The 23688-nt window shown below is 52.0% G+C and overlaps 2 protein-coding genes across 2 annotated transcripts; both read right to left on the bottom strand.

The window, feature by feature from the left end:
* Nucleotides 1–7994: 7994 nt before the first annotated feature.
* LOC140681806 (serine/threonine-protein kinase PAK 3-like) lies at nucleotides 7995–12044 on the bottom strand. The gene is made up of 8 exons (XM_072922297.1): nucleotides 11983–12044; nucleotides 11808–11856; nucleotides 11218–11330; nucleotides 10585–10702; nucleotides 9836–9935; nucleotides 9212–9408; nucleotides 8473–8610; nucleotides 7995–8084 (listed from the first exon to the last, which is right to left on the bottom strand). The coding sequence occupies exons 1-8, from the start codon at nucleotides 12042–12044 to the stop codon at nucleotides 7995–7997; spliced, it is 867 nt and encodes a 288-aa protein (XP_072778398.1).
* Nucleotides 12045–18575: 6531 nt separating this feature from the next.
* On the bottom strand, nucleotides 18576–22626 carry LOC140681805 (serine/threonine-protein kinase PAK 3-like). Its single transcript, XM_072922296.1, has 8 exons — nucleotides 22565–22626; nucleotides 22390–22438; nucleotides 21798–21910; nucleotides 21165–21282; nucleotides 20416–20515; nucleotides 19792–19988; nucleotides 19053–19190; nucleotides 18576–18665 (listed from the first exon to the last, which is right to left on the bottom strand). Exons 1-8 carry the CDS (start codon nucleotides 22624–22626, stop codon nucleotides 18576–18578), a joined length of 867 nt encoding a protein of 288 aa, XP_072778397.1.
* Between the last annotated feature and the right edge of the window lie 1062 nt (nucleotides 22627–23688).

Here is a 23688-nt window from a genome sequence, read left to right as displayed (position 1 = left end):
ACAATTTTTCTGTTTGGGCAATGAACACTCTGGGACATTCAACAAAAGATTTAATCCTTGCAAACATGCAAGGCATCTTGGCTTCTGCAATCCATTTTTATCAACAGCTGCCCTTTCCAGAACAGGAAGAATATTGCAAAGTGCCTCCAGCAAAGCTAAGAACTCCAGCTTGAAGCAGGCCTTTGCCTAAACAATGCCCTTCTGCCGCTCAAGAGCAGCAGCTGATGTTCTACCCTACTGTGATGAGCCTTAGGAATGAGGTCCCTCAGCTTTTAGGACAGGCTGAGCTCTGAAGATGACCTTGGCCGTGCCCCACAGGAGCTGGGCCCCACAGGAGCTCCTGGAGGCCTCCTCATTTGCTCGGTCACAGCCTCCTGCTCAGCCAGAAACAATCTCTGCTCTGCCTTTTGCCTAGAGGGAAGCTCAGGCAAGGCCAAACCAGGCCCAGCTGCCCTCCGAGGCAGGAGCAGCAGCCCAGCGATCCCTCCCCACCTAAGAGCACAGCAACAGCTCCTGTGGGGAGGCCTCAGGAGCTGGCACTCAGCTGAGGAGGAACAGGAGCTGGGACAGCTCTTGCTGACACATGCACACATCAGGCACTGCTGCGGCACACAAGGGTCACAAAGGACGTACTCAGCATGGCCAGGCACTTGTCCTCTGTCCTCTCTCCCAGCAGCTCCCTGCTGCCAGAGGAACTAGTCGTGCTCCAGGTGCACGAGCTGCTCCTGCTTGAGTTTCCAGCTTGGGCACTGGAGGCTTCTTCAGCTGCAGCTCGTGCAGGTGCCACGACAGAGGAGCTGGAGCTCTGGGACAAGAAATTAATTTGGGTCACAAATGTGCCTGGCAGAGATGCCCCTCCGATCTCATTTCAAATGCAAGCCCTGAGGAAGATGCTGCTGGTCACATCCAGGGCTCTTCACCTCTCAGCTTTTGCAGCCCACTTCTCCAGCTCAAGGCCCCGAACCCAAACCCTGCTTTTACATGAGGGACAAAATGTCACCAAAGACACTGCTAACCCAAACAGGCACTTACTGATGCTGGCTGCTCAGGCCGCGGGCTGACAGCAGGGGCAGGTTCATTGGCACCTTCCTCCTCTTCAGCCTCTTCCTCGGGTGCAGAGGCAGCCGGAGCAGGTGCTGGCGCTGCCCTTTTGCTCTGTGCACAGACAGCAGCAGGAGGGTCAGGAAAGAACCTGTCATTCAGAGCCTTACGTCTCTTCAGCTACAGGCCTCGCTGCATCTCAGCTGTTCCTTTAGCTGCTGACTTTGGCTGTTCTGTGGGGAGGGCCAGGTCCCTCCTGGGGACAGTGTCTTCTCATATCCTGCAAGGCTGTGAACTGCACTTTTTCACTCTCTTCACTGGGGACAAGGAGCCTGCACAGCCCCTGGGCACAGAGGGCCTCACTTGTACCCCAGGAGCATCCAAAGACATCCTATTGCTACCTCTTGTCTCTTGCTGAGACAAATTCCCAGCCCCTGTCTGAACAGTAGGGAAGTGATGCCTAAATGTCCAAGTTCCACACCCCTTCTCCAGGCCTCACAGGCTGGGGGAAGTGCTCTGGGAGAGCTGGAAAGATTCCAGTCCTCAGCATCTTCATCCAGGCACGGCAGGTGCTGTCTGCTCAGAAACTTGCAGCTCTGCTTTGCTCCAGCCACAGGACTAGCCAGAGCTGCCACTTACTGATGCTGGATGCTCAGGCCCTGCAGTGGCAGCAGGTGCACTTTGGTAGGAATCTTCCTCCCCTTTGGTCTCTTCTTCAGGAAGACATGCATCCAGAGGAGGCTCAGAGGTCTGTTTTGGGCTCTGCAGATAGACAGCAGTGTCAGGAACAGGGAACCTCTCCATTCAGCTCTGGAGCCAGATGCACTAAGGAGAAATCATCTGCAGAGAAATGGCATTCTAATTGTTCAAACTCAAGGAAAATGGGACAGTTAGATGGGACTGCACTCTCTTGTACAGGAGAAATTCCATCATGGCTTCAAGCACCAAACAACCCCACTTTCAGCTGCTTAAAAGCTCTGAAAAGGAACTGGAGAAAACAGCCTGGGATCCAACTCCTCCTGCAGATTCTGCTGCTGCTGCTGCTGCTGCTGCTGCTGCTGCTGCTGCTGCTGCAAAGAGCCTGGACTGTTCTTTCATTCATCCAACCAGGCTGGCACTGGACTGCACCAGGCCCAGCTCACAGCTTGCTCCACAATTGTCAAATGCTACCCACACCAAAGGTTCCTTTCCCACTCACCCAAGGAGCGGATTCTCTCCAGACACGGGTGATGTGACCTGCAAGACAAAAGGGAAAAAGAAGCAGATGCTGTAAGGAAACTGCCTGTGCTGGGCAAGCCCACCAAATAGTCAGCAACCAAAGACAGAGCATTCTGCTTTCACTCCATCACTCCAGCAACAACCCTTGTGTCACACAGCAAGACAACAGCACAAACTACTGCCTCGTGTCTACATTTTTTTCCCTTTGGCCTCTCAACCCATAGAAACTCGAGACTGAGAAAGTCCCAGTGGTTCTGCAACAGGCATTCCAGCTTCTGCCCCACCCCACCCAGCAGGAGCTACAGCTCCTCTCTTCCCTGGACTTCAGTTTTCTGAAGCGATTGCATGCAGCAATTGCCATGAGCTTACTGAAAACCCTTCCCCAACAAAGCTTCACTCAAGTCCCTATTAGCCATGGTGGCAGTTCCGTGGTGACACAGCGCAGGAACAGCTCCTGGGTTCAGGAGCATACAAGAACTGCTCTGAAATGTCCATCTCAGAGGCCTTTTCCAAGCTGATCCTGTGATTTCATCCCAGAAGGAATGGCTCTTTTAGCACTCAGGAAGTGTCAAGTTCCACAGGCACATGCTGGGAGGAGGGAATGCAGACAAGAAGACTTGAACTGAGGGACTTTCCCTCAGTGCTGGAGAGCAGTGCACAGCTTTTCCAAGGACTCCGGCCAAGCTCTCCCCGTCCTCCTATCTTGGAAGTTGTCTGGCTTGAGCCAGCAAACTGAGGAGATTCCAGACCCCATGGGCACAGGCTATGCCACGGGAGGAGCGGAGCCCCTGCAGGCTACATTACAAATGCTGCCCAGGCCCCTCTGGCTAGAGACACCCCCTTCTTAGCTGCAGCTGCTGACAGCAGCTTTACCCAACTCAAGGCCTCTTGGTGGCATTTTGGTGTCCATATGCCACACTGCACAAAACCGTCCACTTACGTGCCAGCTGGGTGAAAAAGTACCCAGAATAGGCCACGGAGAAAGCCGTGCAAACTGCAGCACACACTCTCTCCATGGCCTGAGCAGCGCTGCCCAAGTCTGCACCAGACAACGCCTGCGGGGAAAAACCAAAAATCCTGCGAGTCCTGCTGGCAGAGACCTCGGCGATCAGCAGGTTCCGCCTGCAGTCAGCGTGCCACAGAGCTGCTCTGCTCACTGAGCCCTGCCGGGCCTGGGCACAGCAACTTTGCCTTGGCAACGCTGGGATGCGGCCCCTGACATCACAATAGCAGCCACCCTGGGCTGGTTTGTGAACTCACAGAGTGCAGAGAACCAGATCTTCCCTACAGCTCAGGCCAAAAAAAGCCTGCAAAGCTCTCCTCTGCTACAAAGCAAGACAAAAAGCCCTCCTAGTCCATAAGCTACTGCTCAAGCCATATAAAAGTAACTCCAAGAACACACAAATCCCCTATAGCCCTCCCTGAGAAGCTGAGCACGGAGAAGGGAGCGGGATGTGAGGAACCACATCAGTGCTCTTTGGCCACTAATGCTTCTGAGCAAAAAGCAGAAGGCTTCTTCCTGTTGGACCTTGCTCAGTTCAGGAAAGCAGCAAACAAGGAGAAGCACTACTTCAATTGCATTTAGAGGTTTCTCCTAGCTACAGAGACCAGGTCATGGATCTTTCAGCACTGTTTATTCATTTTACGTCACAGCCATGGGTGTGATTTCAGCAGGGAAATGCCATGACCACAAATGCAAGGGGGATCCTTCTTTCTGGCTCCCTCTAGCAGAGAGGCCTTGGGACCAAAGCACCACCACCATTTCCCTGCCAGTTCTGTCCTTCCACAGTAGTTTTTAGGCCACGGGGTTGAGATGAGTGGCACGGAAGTGACAGCTCTGACACACAACTGAAACCATCAGGGCCAGGGTGGCACGCGAGGCTGTTTTTCTGCTCCAGCAGAACAGTGCAGCCCAGAGTATTGATACTGATACCAAGTGAGTTCAGCCAAGCCAAAAGGGAGTCCAGCCAAGCCCAGTGGAGCCCAGCAGGGTGGTAGGAAGAGGCAGTGGAGCGGCAGATCCGATTCCCACGTGCACGCCCAGCGTGGCGGACTGATGGTAGCAGCAGTGCCAAACAGAGCTCTGCAGGGAGAGACACCCATCACCATCGCCCCTGCCACCACCAGTGCTGCAGAGAGGGAGCAGGAAACTGCCACTGCAGGCCCACAGCTGCTCCAGGCTGCACCAGCAGCGCCCATCTACCATCAGAATCATTCTGTAAGCCTCACCCTTGTTCCGGGGGCCCCATGTGACACTTCACCTTTGTCGGTTACGTCATTACCTCTTTTGTACAATTTTATTTTTATTGTTGTATAGTGCTGCTTTTTTTTTTTTTCCTTGCTACATTGCAACATTTCTAACATTTCTGGCCTCTCATAGATTGGTTTTTCTGGTGTCCCCCTCCATTGTCATGGAGAAGGGGAGAGAGGAGAGGCGTTACAAGGACTATCTCAGGCTGAGGACATAAAAAGAAGGGAAGGTCTTAGAAAGAAAAAGAAACCATCATGCTGCCTCTTTTGGAAGCAATAAAAGTGCAGGTTTCTTAATATCCAGCCACAAGTCTTTGGAGTCTTGAGAGCCAAGAAGCACAGGAGCCCAGAAACCTTGTTGTGAGAGGCTAGAGATTGCTGGCTCCAAACATTTCAGGTGCTTATGTGGGGAAAGGGGCAGATCAAGCCTCGCTCTGGAGAGGTGATGCTCTGCTCTGCACACCCCACACTCCCAGGCCTGTATCCCAGCCCAGCAGTGGCCGCTGATCCCTGGCACAGCGGAGGCAATGCTCCACCCCTGTGTCTGGAACCCCTAACCCAGCTCCTAAATGGCTACGTGAGTGGCAGCCCCATGTGGGGGAAGGCCCCAGGAAAGCCAAAGGCATTTTAACTCAGGCTATGTGGCAACCACATGTCTTTGCCCTACCTCCTCTCGGAATTCTATTAGCTGAACACCATTGGAACCGGGAATGGCAGATGTGTTGGTTCTTTTCTATATATTTTCTCTCATTCTCTCTTCCTCTTTGTTCTTCCAATTTCATTCTCGCAGATTTTTCAGTAACTTAAAATCTAACAGGCTTGGAATTTGTTAAGTTGAATACGCTAAGTTAATGCTTGATGGAATGCTTTATGTTGATTGACTCCTGCTCTAAATGTTTTGCCAAAGTTCTCTGATTTTCAAAAGTTGCCAGGGAAGATTTTTGTGTTGTTCCAACCTCTTTTGAGAACATCTTGTCAGTAATTCTCCTGCTTTTCTACATCAGAGTTCGTGAACAAGTTGAAGTCCTTTTAAAATGTCTCACTGAGCAACGTTTTTGGGGCCTTACATTTGAACTGGCGCAATCAGCAGCGTATTCTTGAGGTGACATGGGCATTTGATCCAGCAGTAACTGCTCATGACATAATAAAGGAGAAACAAATTTTCAGTCAAGGCTGCTATCTTCTGGCAGAAAAGTAATAGACTCTCATGCAGAAAATGATGTCAACTGCTCTCTACTGACAGACCTGCTAAAAGCTTCTATAGAAAGCTTGTCCAGCCATGAAGAGAGACGGAGACTGCTTAGAAAAAACTAGCACTATCCACAGTTACTGGTGGAGAAGACATGAATTTTGGTAGAAGAAACTTTGAAGATCCCAGTACAGGACCATGCCCGGTATCCATATGCATGGAGGTTGGACTCAGAGAGCTCTGTGTTTGCCAAGCAGCTAGAAAAGGAGCTGAATCAGTTGCCAATTGCCTTGGAGCCTGAAATAATAGCCAGCCTCAGGGCAGAGCAGGAATGGAATGCTGGGATTAAGCCAGCCCCAGAACCTCGGAAGCCAGTTAAACACGCTGGTTCAAAGCCAAAGAGCTGCAGAGCTGCAGCTGAGCAGTGCTGGGGAAGGCCTGGAACCAGCGTGTTCTAGAAAGTTCCAGAAGCCATCTGGCCACTCAATGGCTGTTGATCTGCATGCCCACTCCCAGTCGGTCCCAGAGTCCTTTACTCTCTATGATAAGCTCACCAGAAGTTCTCTGGGTGTTATCCATTGTGGCTTTTCTTCTCCCGAGGCTTCCTGTTGCTCATTGATTGTCTGATGTGTGGCCACTTCATGGCCCATCCCCTCCAGGACAAGCTCCCACAACTCCCCCTTTTTGGTTTTATTGAAAATGAAAGGTGTAACAATCATAGTCAAAATAATAACCTTGTCTTCACTAAAAACAACACAATACTTCATAGACTTTAACTAAACTTGAGAACTAAAATAAACAGGTGGGTTCATATTGCAGAGAATAACTAAACAAGAAGTAAATACAATTTTCATTTCTCCTCATTTCTAAGGGCCCGAGTCCCAGGCACCTCTCTGCCAATTCATTCCCCCTCACTTACACAAAAATCAAAAGAGAACAGAAAATCAAAAGGACTGGCGATGGCACCTTCCCCTGGTGCCCTCCCCCAAACACAAAAGCCAAAAGGAAAGGCTTTAGGGGGGACCAGCCTGTGAGGGCCTTATGGTGTGGCCGGGCACGGGTCTCCTGTGGGGCACCAGAGTCGCTCCTCCGGCTGTCTGGAGGGTGCCGACTCTCCTTCCTAAATAAATAAAAGAACTGGGGTGACTGGCTTCTGAGGGTCACCTGTATCGGGAATCTCTGAAACATGAATTACAACAAAAATCGGGGACTGCTAATACAACAGGGAAGCAGGAGCAGGGTTGAGGGCTGTCACAAGGTGGGTTAGGGTAGAATCCGGGGAGGCATTGACAGTGCCATCCTGGCATGGGCACGGAAAAGGAGGGCAGATGGCAGATGGCTGGTGGCTGGCCTGTGCTCTTGAGCAGGTTCCATCTCCAGTCCTGTCTTTCTCAGGAATAGTGGGTTCAGGGGCACGCGACGGTGAAAACGAAAACTGGGAAAGGAAGTCTGCTAAATATTGTGCTACTAAAATTTAAACTTAAATGACCATCAGATATACCGCCAATTGCCACCAAACATTGCACAGTAAATGATTTTCAATAATCACTATATATCACTATATATCACTAATAATGTAACAATGTACATTGAAATGAAAAACCGGAGTCCATGGGAAAGGTTAAAGGTTAAATCTAGGGGACATGATAAAGGAAAGGTTAAAGTCTAGGGGACATTCTTCCAGGGCATAGCCCCAAGAAGTCCTCCAGCAGGCCCACAGGCCTCCACAGTGGCTCACGCAGATCCAAACTGCACAAGTCTTCACTCCCACATGTTTGCCTTAGTTCCCGTGGCAGAACTTGCCTTCCCACTGGACACTCACCTGTGCCCGAGCCTGTGGAGAAGCCCGGCTCCCTCCCCCTCTGCCCACAGCAGCACAGACACTCCCAACCTTTCCCAAGAGCTGCAACACAACCACAGCCACAGCAGCATGCCCTGCACTGCCACCACTGCTCTGCTCCATTTTGCCCCACTCTGCTCCTCTAGTCACTGCTGCCAGCCTGTCTCTCCACTAGAGGTTTTGGCCTGGAGGCACCAAGGTCAGAAGACCTTTGCCCGCTTACAATCCATGCCACACACCCCATATATGGCTTTTCCCACATTTAAGAAACACCTGACCATTCAGAAGCATATTTATAGCGTTTGCAGAGCGTGAGAACAAAGGGAAGCTTCCAGCACAGTGAAGGTTTTATGTATTATCGTATTTATTTACACTATCAGTCTAAACAAACTAGAAACTACGAGCTATCAGCTAGAAACTAGAAACTACAAAAAACACCAATGGCCTCTTGCAGGGCTAGAATCTCCTGTCGGCCATAAACTGCTGCGTTGCCATGATCAGAGGCGTCAGGCTGGAGGTCGGCTTGGCTGAGGTTACAAAAGGATGCTGCCCAAAGAGAAAAAGAAGACATTAATTTCTACTGACCTCACAGGCTGAAACTGGCTTTCTCTGGCAAGCAAAAAGATACACAAAGGAGGGCATTCTGTGCACCTCTGTCTCCACATCCAGGACCTTGCAATATGAGCCAAACACGGTTCCCAATCCCAAGAATCCATTAACCCAGATGGCTTCAGCTGAAAGGGATTTGGTCTAGGCGACCTGGAAAGGCTCCTTCCAACCCATGCCAGGCCAGGATTCTCCTCTGTTTTCCTTTGAAAAGCCCCCAGACTGGAGATTCTCAGGAGCAGGGCCCATCTGCCGCCTTGGACTTGAGCAGACGAGGAGCCCCTGGCAGCGGGCGGCCGGCGCACCCGGCAGCCGCTTTGCCTTTTACCTGCAGAAGTTCCTGGGCAGACCAGCGCCTGTCCTCGTCCGTCTCCAGGCAGCAGCGCAGAAAGTCTCGCAGCCAAGCCGACTGTTGCCTGGGCTTCTGCAGCTTCGGGGTGCCCCCGGTGATTATCAGCTGCTGAACCTGGAGAAGAAGGAAATGCCACGCTCCACCTGTCTCCTCCACACCCCAAACTGCTCACACAGACCCCACTGGACAAGCTCCACTCCCCAGTGGCTCTTTACTCCCTGCCAGAGGGAGGGAGATACCTTTCCTACCCCTACTAAAAGAACCCAAAGCCAGAGGCAGCCGTAGCCAGTCCAACATGCAAAGGCTCTTGCCTTGACCCCTGATTTCATTGGCTGATGGAATTAGGAGCAACTCCATCAGCAGCAGCACACTTTGCTTCTCTCAGCACTGACACCAGCTCTACAGGCGAGGCAGAAGACAGACTTTAATCTAACTTTACTATTTCCAAGGATTCCACCCATAAAATGCAGCTCACTGCTCCCTTAGGTAAAGCTGCTCACTGATCTCTTAGGCAAAGCTTCCATCAAGGAAAAGGCATAGTGATTTTCTTGTGCTATTCATGATGAAATGCCAAGGGGATAATCTGGGCAAGAAGCATAAGAGACTATGCAGCCTGGCACCTATCATTGTCAGGTGTTAGCAAGATTCCCAGGCAGCAGAATGGGAGTAGATTTAGTCAGAGTGACAGGAGCATCTGAGGGGAGTTGCAGCGTACCGTGCTAGAGGTGTTCATCAGGTAAGGAGGTGCTCCTTCCACCATCTCGATCCCCACAATGCCAAAGGACCAGATGTCCACTTTGGGGCCGTAGGGCTTCTTTGTGAAAATTTCTGGGGCCATCCAGTGAGTAGTCCCAACAAGTGATCTTCGTTTGCTCTGCTCAGCGGTGAGCTGAGCAGAAAGGCCAAAATCAGCTGAGGAGAAAAAACACTCACATCAAGCCAGCTTGAAAAAGGAGAGCAAAGAAAAGAATTCCCCACTGAATCAATGTCTAAGAAGGCAGTGTGGAATCCAGCTGTACCAGGGGCATGCTGCCATTCCTCGGACCTGCAGCTGAGGAAATACGCAATTGGCCACTTTGCAAAAGCCCCCGACTTCAGGCAGTGGCTTTTAGTCCCCTGAAGCTATTAGACTGCTGCTGCCTTGCTGGGGAAGGGACACACACAAGCCAAAGGCACTGCTGACCCCTTCTGCCCAGCTACAGCTCCCTGCACCTTGTGGCTGTGCTCTGCGCTGGCAGCAGGGCAGCCTGCACTGCCACAGGCACCAGGGAAGCGGCAGCACCCAAAGGCAGCCCCACACCGCAGCCCGCCACGGCTGAGCCTGGCCAGCAACACCCACCCAACTTGACAGAGCCGTCCAAGCCCAGGAGAATGTTGTGGCTTTTTACGTCTCGGTGGATCACTTGCTTGGAGTGAAGGAAATCCAGGCCTTGCAGGCACTGAGAGAGGAAAAAGAAACACGAGCCTGAGTGGATTGCGTCCCACAAGCAGGGCAGTGGCACACCTGCAAGACTGACTTCCTGGGGGATGCGGAGCCACGGCAGGCCAGGCTGCTGGCAAAGGCAGCAGAGCTGGCTGCTCCAACACGAGGACAGCAGAGCTTTTCTAAGGGCGTGGCTGTTTGCTTTTGAAAGGGAAAGGGCAATTGTTGCTCTGGCCAGTGCCCTGCAAACACAGACTCAAGGTGCACTGCTGCAGCGCCTGTACTCTCTGCAGCCAGACAACAGTGTCTGCTTTTGCAAACACCACTTGGGGTGCAAGGCTCTCCTTTGAGGCTGAGCTCTGTGAGAGTCCTGTGAGTATCTCTTTGTCTTTGCCACTTGCTCAACATGGTGCCACCAGCCACTTTGCTCTTGTGGGGAAGGAATGCAGCACACACAGGCTCCAGGCAAGGCTTTAGAGAGACAAACACAAACACACTAGAAGAAGGGCAGGCATATTGGCAGGCACTTCATCTGCTCTTGCTACTGCCAGGCGTAAGAGAAATGCAGAAAGGAAGCTTGGAAGGGGAAATCTCTCCTCTCCTTATCACCCATTTGGAAGGGCCGTCCCAACCAAGCCATGGGAAGCACAAGCGCCATCCCTTACCTCCCGAGAGACAGCTGCTATCTCTCCTTCTGCCATATGAGTCTCCCTGATGACATCGTGTAAAGAACCTCCATCCATGTATTCCATCACCAGCCAGAGTTCCTCGTCCACCAGGTAGCTGAAAGGAGGAAACAACAGCCTGGAGATGAAGGTGTGCACTTACATGACCTGATGGATTCTTGCTCCTGTGTCTCTCTCAGAGGAAGACAGGAGGAATAGTCATTCACAATGCTCTACAGGGCTTGAACTCTATGCAGTCTAAAGGCTGCTTGGTATCCACACCAATGCAACACGCCAAGGGAGATACAATCTACAGCGCTTTGTCAGAACTGGAGACTCATGGGAAAAACTCAAATGCCAAAACAAATGAAACCATGTGGAGAGAGGACAGGAACTTTGAGGCTGTTGGCTCAGTGAGACAGGGCCAAGGCCGGTCTTTGAAAGCACACTTCAAACTAGGTATGCCAGCAAAGATGAATGCAGCCCCAATGCAATCTCCTCCCAGGACGCTGTAAATCAGCCCAGAAGCAGGAATTAACAGCTCCATCCTCTGCCAGCCACCAAAGGAGTGGTTGAACTTCTGGCTTGCAGGATGTGAATGACCTTTCATGGCAGAACAGCAGAACCACTCACCTGTCTACAAAGGTCACAAGATTGGCATTCTTATTGCCACGCATGATCTGGATTTCATTCAGGCACACCTCGCTGTTGCTCTCTTCCAGGAGACTTATTTTCTTTATGGCCACCTAAAACAACATGGAAAACATGAACCAAAGTTGGTGGCACAGAACCACCAGGGGAACACGGAGACAGTGATGATGGGGTGACAGAGCTGGGCTGGGCCAAGCTGCCTTGTGGCTGGGCATCAGACCGCTTGCTTGGGCACCTGCCAGGACAAAAAGCCAGATAGCCTTTGCCTTGGAACTGGCAGAAACATGGTCTATGCTGTCCACCTCAAAGCTCTAACAACACTCACCGTTCCCACAGACTTCCCCCATGGCTTTACTTTATCATCCCCATTTTCATTCACACTCCTCTTGCAAGCAGAAAGTCAATTTCTGCCAGAAAACATGGAGCAAAACTGCTGGACAACCTCTAGGGGGCTTGATCATTCCACTGGCATTCTCCATTTCACAGCAACAAAGCAAACTCTTCCAGACATGACAGATCAAATGCTGTCCTAAAACAGTTCTGCAGAAGCAGTGGCGCTGTTTGACGCTTACCTCTTCTCCTGTGGCAGTCTCCACTGCCATGCAAACCGTGCCAAAACCCCTAGAAACAAAACAGCCGCAGAGAAAGAAGAAGTCCTTTAGTCCCTGCAAGTGCAGGACTCCACAGTACAAGAGGAAAGAAGTCCAGGGACAAACAGTAAATGGAAGGAACTGTGGCTGCACTCACCCTCTGCCAATTGTTTCCAGTTCTGTGTATTTAGCCTCAGGATCTCCCTCGCTCACCAGCATCTCTGTAAAAATCCCAAGGAAAGATGCTCCCTTCAAAAGAGATCCCACCCTGCAGCAGATCAGAAAGGCAGCCCCACTCTCTGGGACACTGCGCCCTTTCAACTCCCTCCCTCAGGAAACAACAACACCACCACACCGCCACCACCTATAAAACAACAGCAGCAGGACAAGCAGCCCTGCAGCACAGATGGCCTGTCCAAAACTAGAAGTCTAAACTAAAATCGAAGCACATCAAGAAACAGTCAGAGGAGACAGGGCACAGAAAAGTGTAAGCAAGAGAAGTGATTGTTGCCTACAGACATTAAGGGCAGCAGGACAAACACAACCTTTCTGTTCAGGCAATGAACACTCTGGGACATTCAACAAAAGATTTAATCCTTGCAAACATGCAAGGCATCTTGGGTTCTGGAATCCATTTTTATCAACAGCTGCCCTTTCCAGAAGAGGAAGAATATTGCAAAGTGCCTCCAGCAGAGCTAAGATCTCCAGCTTGAAGCAGGACTTTGCCTAAACAGGGCCCTTCTGATGCTCAAGAGCAGCAGCTGATGTTCTACCCTACTGTGACGGGCCTTAGGAATGAGGTCCCTCAGCTTTTAGGACAGGCTGAGCTCTGAAGATGACCTTGGCCGTGCCCCACAGGAGCTGGGCCCCACAGGAGCTCCTGGAGGCCTCCTCATTTGCTCGGTCACAGCCTCCTGCTCAGCCAGAAACAATCTCTGCTCTGCCTTTTGCCTAGAGGGAAGCTCAGGCAAGGCCAAACCAGGCCCAGCTGCCCTCCGAGGCAGGAGCAGCAGCCCAGCGATCCCTCCCCACCTCAGAGCACAGCAACAGCTCCTGTGGGGAGGCCTCAGGAGCTGGCACTCAGCTGAGGAGGAACAGGAGCTGGGACAGCTCTTGCTCACACACGCACACACACACACCAGGCACTGCTGCGGCACACAAGGGTCACAAAGGACGTACTCAGCATGGCCAGGCACTTGTCCTCTGTCCTCTCTCCCAGCAGCTCCATGCTGCCAGAGGAACTAGTCGTGCTCCAGGTGCACGAGCTGCTCCTGCTTGAGTTTCCAGCTTGGGCACTGGAGGCTTCTTCAGCTGCAGCTTGTGCAGGTGCCACGACAGAGGAGCTGGAGCTCTGGGACAAGAAATTAATTTGGGTCACAAATGTGCCTGGCAGAGATGCCCCTCCAATCTCATTTCAAATGCAAGCCCTGAGGAAGATGCTGCTGGCCACATCCAGGGCTCTTCACCTCTCAGCTTTTGCAGCCCACTTCTCCAGCTCACGGCCCTGAACCCAAACCCTGCTTTTACATGAGGGACAGAATGTCACCAAAGACACTGCTAACCCAAACAGGCACTTACTGATGCTGGCTGCTCAGGCTGCGGGCTGACAGCAGGGGCAGGTTCATCGGCACCTTCCTCCTCTTCAGCCTCTTCCTCGGGTGCAGAGGCAGCCGGAGCAGGTGCTGGCGCTGCCCTTGTGCTCTGTGCACACATAGCAGCAGGAGGGTCAGGAAAGAACCTGTCATTCAGAGCCTTACGTCTCTTCAGCTACAGGCCCCGCTGCATCTCAGCTGTTCCTTTAGCTGCTGAATTGGCTGTTCTGTGGGGAGGGCCAGGTCCCTCCTGGGGACTGTGTCTCCTCATATCCTGCAAGGCTGTGAACTGCACCTTTGCACTGCTCTCTTCACTGGGGACAAGGAGCCTGCACATCCCCTGGGGACAGAGGGCCTCACTTGTACCCCAGGAGCATCCAAAGACATCCTATTGCTACCTCTTGTCTCTTGGTGAGACAAATTCCCAGCCCCTGTCAGAACAGTAGGAAAGTGATGCCTAAACGTCCAAGTTCCACACCCCTTCTCCAGGCCTCACAGGCTGGGGGAAGTGCTCTGGGAGAGCTGGAAAGATTCCAGTCCTCAGCATCTTCAGCCAGGCAGGGCAGGTGCTGTCTGCTCAGAAACTTGCAGCTCTGCTTTGCTCCAGCCACAGGACTAGCCAGAGCTGCCACTTACTGATGCTGGATGCTCAGGCCCTGCAGTGGCAGCAGGTGCACTTTGGTGGGAATCTTCCTCCCCTTTGGCCTCTTCTTCAGGAAGACATGCATCCAGAGGAGGCTCAGAGGTCTGTTTTGGGCTCTGCAGATAGACAGCAGTGTCAGGGACAGGGAACCTCTCTATTCAGCTCTGGAGCCAGATGCACTAAGGAGAAATCATCTGCAGAGAAATGGCATTCTAATTGTTCAAACTCAAGTCAAATGGGCCAGTTAGATGGGACTGCACTCTCTTGTACAGGAGAAATTCCATCATGGCTTCAAGCACCAAGCAACCCCACTTTCAGCTGCTTAAATGCTCTGAAAAGGAGCTGGAGAAAACAGCCCAGGATCCAACTCCTCCTGCAGATTCTGCTGCTGCTGCTGCTGCTGCTGCTGCTGCTGCTGCTGCTGCTGCTGCTGCTGCTGCTGCTGCTGCTGCTGCTGCTGCTGCAAAGAGCCTGGACTGTTCTTTCATTCATCCAACCAGGCTGGCACTGGACTGCACCAGGCCCAGCTCACAGCTTGCTCCACAATTGTCAAATGCTACCCACACCAAAGGCTCCTTTCCCACTCACCCAAGGAGCGGATTCTCTCCAGGCACGGGTGATGTGACCTGCAAGACAAAAGGGAAAAAGAAGCAGATGCTGTAAGGAAACTGCCTGTGCTGGGCAAGCCCACCAAATAGTCAGCAACCAAAGACAGAGCATTCTGCTTTCACTCCATCACTCCAGCAGCAACCCTTGTGTCACACAGCAAGGCAACAGCACAAACTACTGCCTCGTGTCTACATTTTGTTCCCTTTGGCCTCTCAACCCATAGAAACTCGAGACTGAGAAAGTCCCAGTGGTTCTGCAACAGGCATTCCAGCTTCTGCCCCACCCCACCCAGCAGGAGCTACAGCTCCTCTCTTCCCTGGATTTCAGTTTTCTGAAGGGATTGCATGCAGCAATTGCCATGAGGTTACGGAAAACCCTTCCCCAACAAAGCTTCACCCAAGTCCCCTTTAGCCATGGTGGCAGTTCTGTGGTGACACAGCGCAGGAACAGCTCCTGGGTTCAGGAGCATACAAGAACTGCTCTGAAATGTCCAACTCAGCGGCCTTTTCCAAGCTGATCCTGTGATTTCATCCCAGAAGGAATGGCTCTTTTAGCACTCAGGAAGTGTCAAGTTCCACAGGCACATGCTGGGATGAGGGAATGCAGACAAGAAGACTTGAACTGAGGGACTTTCCCTCAGTGCTGGAGAGCAGTGCACAGCTTTTCCAAGGACTCCTGCCAAGCTCTCCCACTCTTCCTATCTTGCAAGTTGTCTGGCTTGAGCCAGCAAACTGAGGAGATTCCAGACCCCATGGGCACAGGCTATGCCACAGGAGGAGCGGAGCCCCTGCAGGCTACATTACAAATGCTGCCCGGGCCCCTCTGGCTAGAGACACCCCCTTCTTAGCTGCAGCTGCTGACAGCAGCTTTACCCAACTCAAGGCCTCTTGGTGGCATTTTGGTGTCCATATGCCACACTGCACAAAACCGTCCACTTACGTGCCAGCTGGGTGAAAAAGTACCCAGAATAGGCCACGGAGAAAGCCGTGCAAACTGCAGCACACACTCTCTCCATGGCCTGAGCAGCGCTGCCCTGGTCTTCACCAGACAACGCCTGCGGGGAAAAACCAAAAATCCTGCGAGTCCTGCTGGCAGAGACCTCGGCGATCAGCAGGTTCCGCCTGCAGTCAGCGTGCCACAGAGCTGCTCTGCTCACTGAGCCCTGCCGGGCCTGGGCACAGCAACTTTGCCTTGGCAACCCTGGGATGCGGCCCCTGACATCACAATAGCAGCCACCCTGGGCTGGTTTGTGAACTCACAGAGTGCAGAGAACCAGATCTTCCCTACAGCTCAGGCCAAAAAAAGCCTGCAAAGCTCTCCTCTGCTACAAAGCAACACAAAAAGCCCTCCTAGTCCATAAGCTACTGCTCAAGGCATCTAAGAGTAACTCCAAGAACACACTAATCCCCTATAACCCACTCTGAGAAGATGAGAATGGAGAAGGGAGCGGGATGTGAGGAACCACATCAGTGCTCTTTGGCCACTAATGCTTCTGAGCAAAAACCAGAAGGCTTCTTCCAGCTTGACCTTGCTCAGTTCAGCAAAGCAGCAAACAAGGAGAAGCACTACTTCAATTGCATTTAGAGGTTTCTCCTAGCTACAGAGACCAAGTCATGGATCTTTCAGCACTGTTTATTCATTTTACATCACAGCCATGGGTGTGATTTCAGCAGGGAAATGCCATGACCAGAAATGCAAGGGGGATCCTTCTTTCTGGCTCCCTCTAGCAGAGAGGCCTTGGGACCAAAGCACCACCACCATTTCCCTCCCAGTTCTGTCCTTCCACAGTAGTTTTTAGGCCACGGGGTTGAGATGAGTGGCACAGAAGTGACAGCTCTGACACGACTCTAAAACCATCAGGGCCAGGGTGGCACGTGGGACTGTTTTTCTGCTCCAGCAGAACAGTGCAGCCCAGATTGCTGACACTGATACCAAGTGAGTTCAGCCAAGCCAAAAGGGAGTCCAGCCAAGCCCAGTGGAGCCCAGCAGGGTGGTAGGAAGAGGCAGTGGAGCGGCAGATCCGATTCCCACGCACACGCCCAGCGTGGCGGACTGATGGTAGCGGCAGTGCCAAACAGAGCTCTGCAGGGAGAGACACCCATCACCATCGCCGCTGCCACCATCTGCCGCGTCCTCGCCCCCAACCACTGATCTCCAGTCCACTCAGCCCCAGCTAGCTCTCCAAGGGGCGAGTAGGGCAGCAAGAAGCACTCCCTGCTGGACCTGGATGGGCTTTTGGGAGTGCCTCCATTGCTCCCAAGGCGTACCTGATCCCACTGGCGAATAACAAAGAATTTCTTGTCAGGGGTAGAACTCCAAAGCTTTATTGAGACTGTGAAGAGCCCAGCTGCACCTGAACACAACCTGCTGACAAGAGCACCAGAGAGGTGCAAAGCACAAATTAAATACAGAGAAGGAGGAGAACTGACTCGCCAATGAGAAAACAGTAAGGAGTGGCTCTTGTACAAACTGACAATGAGGGTATCCAATGAGGGAGGAAAGGGGAAGGGGCCCCAGGCCCTCACCCAACCACCTGACGCTCTGGATGGAAGCTTCAAGATGTAAGGGAAGGCACACCGAGTGACGGACAAGGCATCTGGGAGGAGACAAGGGAATGTCTCTGTACTTAGAGGGTGATGGACACTTGAGGAGGGATGGGAAAACTAGGGATAAACCAAAGGGGCACAGAGGGGTTCAAGGGGATAAACCATTTTAAAATCGAAATACAATGAAAATACAATAAAGTATAAAAACACAACTCCACAATCGGGGACTGCTAATACAACAGGAAAGCAGGGTTGAGGCCTGTCACAAAGTGGGTTAGGGTAGAATCTGGGGAGGCATGGCCAGTGCCCTCCTGGCAAGGGCACGGAAAAGAAGGGCAGATGGCAGATGGCTGGTGGCTGGCCTGTGCTCTTGAGCAGGTTCCATCTCCAGTCCTGTCCTTCTCAAGGATAGTGGGTACAGGGACGTGGCGGATGAATACGAAAACTGGAAAAGGAAGTCTGTTAAATATTGTGCAACTAAAATTTAAATTTAAATGATCATCAAATATACTGTCAATTGCCACAAAACATCGCACAGTAAATGATTTTGAATCATCACTATATGATGACTATATATCTATATATAGAGATATCTATACTATATTTATATATTATATCTATATCTATATATTATATACTAATAATGTATCAAATGTACATTGAAACAAAAAACCGGAGTCCATGGGAGAGTTTAAAGTCTAGGGGACAAGATAAGGGAAAGGTTAAAATCTAAAGGACATTCTTCCAGGGCATAGCCCCAAGAAGTCCTCCAGCAGGCCCACAGGCCTCCACAGTGGCTCACGCAGATCCAAACTGCACAAGTCTTCACTCCCACATGTTGGCCTTAGTTCCCGTGGCAGAACTTCCCTTCCCACTGGACGCTCACCTGTGCCCGAGCCTGTGGAGAAGCCCGGCTCCCTCCCCCTCTGCCCACAGCAGCACAGACACTCCCAACCTTTCCCAAGAGCTGCAACACAACCACAGCCACAGCAGCATGCCCTGCACTGACACCACTGCTCTGCTCCATTTTGCCCCACTCTGCTCCTCTAGTCACTGCTGCCAGCCTGTCTCTCCACTAGAGGTTTTGGCCTGGAGGCACCAAGGTCAGAAGACCTTTGCCTACTTCCAGACCATGCCACAAACCCCATATATGGCTTTTCCCACATTTAAGAAACACCTGACCATTCAGAAGCAAATTTAGAGCTTATGCACAGCGTGAGAACAAAGGGAAGCTTCCGGCACAGTGAAGGTTTTATGTATTATCGTATTTATTTACACTATCAGTCTAAACAAACTAGAAACTACGAGCTATCAACTAGAAACTAGAAACTACAAAAAACATCAATGGCCACTTGCAGGGCTAGTATCTCCTGTCGGCCATAAACTGCTGCGTTGCCATGATCAGAGGCGTCAGGCTGGAGGTCGGCTTGGCTGAGGTTACAAAAGGATGCTGCCCAAAGAGAAAAAGAAGAAATTAATATCTACTGACCTCACAGGCTGAAACTGGCTTTCTCTGGCAAGCAGAAAAATACACAAAGGAGGGCATTCTGTGCACCTCTGTCTCCACATCCAGGACCATGCTACATGAGCCAAACATGGCTCCCAATCCCACAAATCCATTAACCCAGATGGCTTCAGCTGAAGGAGATTTGGTCTAGGCGACCTGGAAAGGCTCCTTCCAACCCATGCCAGGCCAGGATTCTCCCCTGTTTTCCTTTGAAAAGCCCCCAGACTGGAGTTCTCAGGAGCAGGGCCCATCTGCTGCCTTGGACTTGAGCAGACGAGGAGCCCCTGGCAGCGGGCGGCCGGCGCACCCGGCAGCCGCTTTGCCTTTTACCTGCAGAAGTTCCTGGGCAGACCAGCGCCTGTCCTCGTCCGTCTCCAGGCAGCAGCGCAGAAAGTCTCGCAGCCAAGCCGACTGTTGCCTGGGCTTCTGCAGCTTCGGGGTGCCCCTGGTGCTTATCAGCTGCTGAACCTGGAGAAGAAGGAAATGCCACGCTCCACCTGTCTCCTCCACACCCCAAACTGCTCACACAGACCCCACTGGACAAGCTCCACTCCCCAGTGGCTCTTTACTCCCTGCCAGAGGGAGGGAGATACCTTTCCTACCCCTACTAAAAGAACCCAAAGCCAGAGGCAGCCGTAGCCAGTCCAACATGCAAAGGCTCTTGCCTTGATCCCTGATTTCATTGGCTGATGGAATTAGGAGCAACTCCATCAGCAGCAGCACACTTTGCTTCTCTCAGCACTGACACCAGCTCTACAGGCGAGGTGGAAGACAGACTTTAATCTAACTGTACTATTTCCAAGGATTCCACCCATAAAATGCAGCTCACTGCTCCCTTAGGTAAAGCTGCTCACTGCTCTCTTAGGCAAAGCTTCCATCAAGGAAAAGGCAGTGTGATTTTCTTGTGCTATTCATGATGAAATGCCAAGGGGATAATCTGGGCAAGAAGCATAAGAGACTATGCAGCCTGGCACCTATCATTGTCAGGTGTTAGCAAGATTCCCAGGCAGCAGAATGGGAGTAGATTTAGTCAGAGTGACAGGAGCATCTGAGGGGAGTTGCAGCGTACCGTGCTAGAGCTGTTCATCAGGTAAGGAGGTGCTCCTTCCACCATCTCGATCCCCACAATTCCAAAGGACCAGATGTCCACTTTGGGGCCGTAGGGCTTCTTTGTGAAAATTTCTGGGGCCATCCAGTGAGTAGTCCCAACAAGTGATCTTCGTTTGCTCTGCTCAGCGGTGAGCTGAGCAGAAAGGCCAAAATCAGCTGAGGAGAAAAAACACTCACATCAAGCCAGCTTGAAAAAGGAGAGCAAAGAAAAGAATTCCCCACTGAATCAATGTCTAAGAAGGCAGTGTGGAATCCAGCTGTACCAGGGGCATGCTGCCATTCCTCGGGCCTGCAGCTGAGGAAATACGCAATTGGCCACTTTGCAAAAGCCCCCGACTTCAGGCAGTGGCTTTTAGTCCCCTGAAGCTATTAGACTGCTGCTGCCTTGCTGGGGAAGGGACACACACAAGCCAAAGGCACTGCTGACCCCTTCTGCCCAGCTACAGCTCCCTGCACCTTGTGGCTGTGCTCTGCGCTCGCAGCAGGGCAGCCTGCACTGCCACAGGCACCAGGGAAGCGGCAGCACCCAAAGGCAGCCCCACACCGCAGCCCGCCACGGCTGAGCCTGGCCAGCAACACCCACCCAACTTGACAGAGCCGTCCAAGCCCAGGAGAATGTTGTGGCTTTTGATGTCTCGGTGGATCACTTGCTTGGAGTGAAGGAAATCCAGGCCTTGCAGGCACTAAGAGAGGAAAAAGAAACACGAGCCTGAGTGGATTGCGTCCCACAAGCAGGGCAGTGGCACACCTGCAAGACTGACTTCCTGGGGGATGCGGAGCCACGGCAGGCCAGGCTGCTGGCAAAGGCAGCAGAGCTGGCTGCTCCAACACGAGGACAGCAGAGCTTTTCTAAGGGCATGGCTGTTTGCTTTTGAAAGGGAAAGGACAATTGTTGCTCTGGCCAGTGCCCTGCAAACACAGACTCAAGGTGCACTGCTGCAGCGCCTGTACTCTCTGCAGCCAGACAACAGTGTCTGCTTTTGCAAACACCACTTGGGGTGCAAGGCTCTCCTTTGAGGCTGAGCTCTGAGAGAGTCCTGTGAGTATCTCTTTGTCTTTGCCACTTGCTCAACATGGTGCCACCAGCCACTTTGCTCTTGTGGGGAAGGAATGCAGCACACACAGGCTCCAGGCAAGGCTTTAGAGAGGCAAACACAAACACACTAGAAGAAGGGCAGGCACATTGGCAGGCACTTCATCTGCTCTTGCTACTGCCAGGCGTAAGAGAAATGCAGAAAGGAAGCTTGGAAGGGGAAATCTCTCCTCTCCTTATCACCCATTTGGAAGGGCCGTCCCGACCAGGCCATGGGAAGCACAAGCGCCATCCCTTACCTCCCGAGAGACAGCTGCTATCTCTCCTTCTGCCATATGAGTCTCCCTGATGACATCGTGTAAAGAACCTCCATCCATGTATTCCATCACCAGCCAGAGTTCCTCATCCACCAGGTAGCTGAAAGGAGGAAACAACAGCCTGGAGATGAAGGTGTGCACTTACATGACCTGATGGATTCTTGCTCCTGTGTCTCTCTCAGAGGAAGACAGGCGGAATAGTCATTCACAATGCTCTACAGGGCTTGAACTCTATGCAGTCTAAAGGCTGCTTGGTATCCACACCAATGCAACACGCCAAGGGAGATACAATCTACAGCGCTTTGTCAGCACTGGAGACCCGTGGGAAAAAATCAAATGCCAAAACAAATGAAACCATGTGGAGAGAGGACAGGAACTTTGAGGCTGTTGGCTCAGTGAGACAGGGCCAAGGCTGGTCTTTGAAAGCACACTTCAAACTAGGTATGCCAGCAAAGATGAATGCAGCCCCAATGCAATCTCCTCCCAGGACGCTGTAGATCAGCCCAGAAGCAGGAATTAACAGCTCCATCCTCTGCCAGCCACCAAAGGAGTGGTTGAACTTCTGGCTTGCAGGATGTGAATGACCTTTCATGGCAGAACAGCAGAACCACTCACCTGTCTACAAAGGTCACAAGATTGGCATTCTTATTGCCACGCATGATCTGGATTTCATTCAGGCACACCTCGCTGTTGCTCTCTTCCAAGAGACTAATTTTCTTTATGGCCACCTAAAACAACATGGAAAACATGAACCAAAGTTGGTGGCACAGAACCACCAGGGGAACACGGAGACAGTGATGATGGGGTGACAGAGCTGGGCTGGGCCAAGCTGCCTTGTGGCTGGACATCAGACCGCTTGCTTGGGCACCTGCCAGGACAAAAAGCCAGATAGCCTTTGCCTTGGAAACCTGGCAGAAACATGGTCTATGCTGTCCACCTCAAAGCTCTAACAACACTCACCGTTCCCACAGACTTCCCCCATGGCTTTACTTTATCATCCCCATTTTCATTCACACTCCTCTTGCAAGCAGAAAGTCAATTTCTGCCAGAAAACATGGAGCAAAACTGCTGGACAACCTCTAGGGGGCTTGATCATTCCACTGGCATTCTCCATTTCACAGCAACAAAGCAAACTCTTCCAGACATGACAGATCAAATGCTGTCCTAAAACAGTTCTGCAGAAGCTGTGGCGCTGCTTGACGCTTACCTCTTCTCCTGTGGCAGTCTCCACTGCCATGCACACCGTGCCAAAACCCCTAGAAACAAAACGGCCGCAGAGAAAGAAGAAGTCCTTTAGTCCCTGCAAGTGCAGGAATCCACAGTACAAGAGGAAAACAGTCCAGGGACAAACAGTAAATGGAAGGAACTGTGGCTGCACTCACCCTCTGCCAATTGTTTCCAGTTCTGTGTATTTAGCCTCAGGATCTCCCTCACTCACCAGCATCTCTGTAAAAATCCCAAGGAAAGATGCTCCCTTCAAAAGAGATCCCACCCTGCAGCAGATCAGAAAGGCAGCCCCACTCTCTGGGACACTGCGCCCTTTCAACTCACTCCCTCAGGAAACAACAACACCACCACACCACCACCACCTTAAAAACAACAGCAGCAGGACAAGCAGCCCTGCAGCACAGATGGCCTGTCCAAAACTAGAAGTCTAAACTAAAATCTAAGCACATCAAGAAACAGCCAGAAGAGACAGGGCACAGAAAAGTGTAAGCAAGAGAAGTGATTGTTGCCTACAGACATTAAGGGCAGCAGGACAAACACAACCTTTCTGTTCGGGCAATGAAGACTCTGGGACAGTCAACAAAAGATTTAATCCTTGCAAACATGCAAGGCATCTTGGGTTCTGGAATCCATTTTTATCAACAGCTGCCCTTTCCAGAACAGGAAGAATATTGCAAAGTGCCTCCAGCAAAGCTAAGAACTCCAGCTTGAAGCAGGACTTTGCCTAAACAAGGCCCTTCTGCTGCTCAAGAGCAGCAGCTGATGTTCTACCCTACTGTGATGGGCCTTAGGAATGAGGTCCCTCAGCTTTTAGGACAGGCTGAGCTCTGAAGATGACCTTGGCCGTGCCCCACAGGAGCTGGGCCCCACAGGAGCTCCTGGAGGCCTCCTCATTTGCTCGGTCACAGCCTCCTGCTCAGCCAGAAACAATCTCTGCTCTGCCTTTTGCCTAGAGGGAAGCTCAGGCAAGGCCAAACCAGGCCCAGCTGCCCTCCGAGGCAGGAGCAGCAGCCCAGCGATCCCTCCCCACCTCAGAGCACAGCAACAGCTCCTGTGGGGAGGCCTCAGGAGCTGGCACTCAGCTGAGGAGGAACAGGAGCTGGGACAGCTCTTGCTGACACATGCACACACCAGGCACTGCTGCGGCACACAAGGGTCACAAAGGACGTACTCAGCATGGCCAGGCACTTGTCCTCTGTCCTCTCTCCCAGCAGCTCCCTGCTGCCAGAGGAACTAGTCGTGCTCCAGGTGCACGAGCTGCTCCTGCTTGAGTTTCCAG

Source organism: Taeniopygia guttata, chromosome Z (assembly GCF_048771995.1).
Source record: "Taeniopygia guttata chromosome Z, bTaeGut7.mat, whole genome shotgun sequence".
NCBI classification, from domain to species: domain Eukaryota; kingdom Metazoa; phylum Chordata; class Aves; order Passeriformes; family Estrildidae; genus Taeniopygia; species Taeniopygia guttata.
Note: the sequence above shows the minus strand (reverse complement) of the source record. Positions and strands in the feature narration are given on the sequence as shown.

Bases quoted from the DNA above. Each gene is read 5' to 3' on its own strand.
- LOC140681806 (XM_072922297.1), bottom strand. From the start codon at position 12,044: ATGCTGGTGAGCGAGGGAGATCCTGAGGCTAAATACACAGAACTGGAA. The intron at 11,331-11,807 runs GTAAGCGTCAAA...ATGTTGTTTTAG, and splicing joins AGACTGCCACAGGAGAAGAG to GTGGCCATAAAGAAAATAAG. The intron at 8,611-9,211 runs GTACGCTGCAAC...CTTCTTCTCCAG, and splicing joins TGATGAACACCTCTAGCACG to GTTCAGCAGCTGATAATCAC.
- LOC140681805 (XM_072922296.1), bottom strand. From the start codon at position 22,626: ATGCTGGTGAGTGAGGGAGATCCTGAGGCTAAATACACAGAACTGGAA. The intron at 22,439-22,564 runs GTGAGTGCAGCC...TTTTGTTTCTAG, and splicing joins CTGGAAACAATTGGCAGAGG to GGGTTTTGGCACGGTGTGCA. The intron at 18,666-19,052 runs GTAAAAGGCAAA...CTCTTTGGGCAG, and splicing joins CTGCCCAGGAACTTCTGCAG to CATCCTTTTGTAACCTCAGC.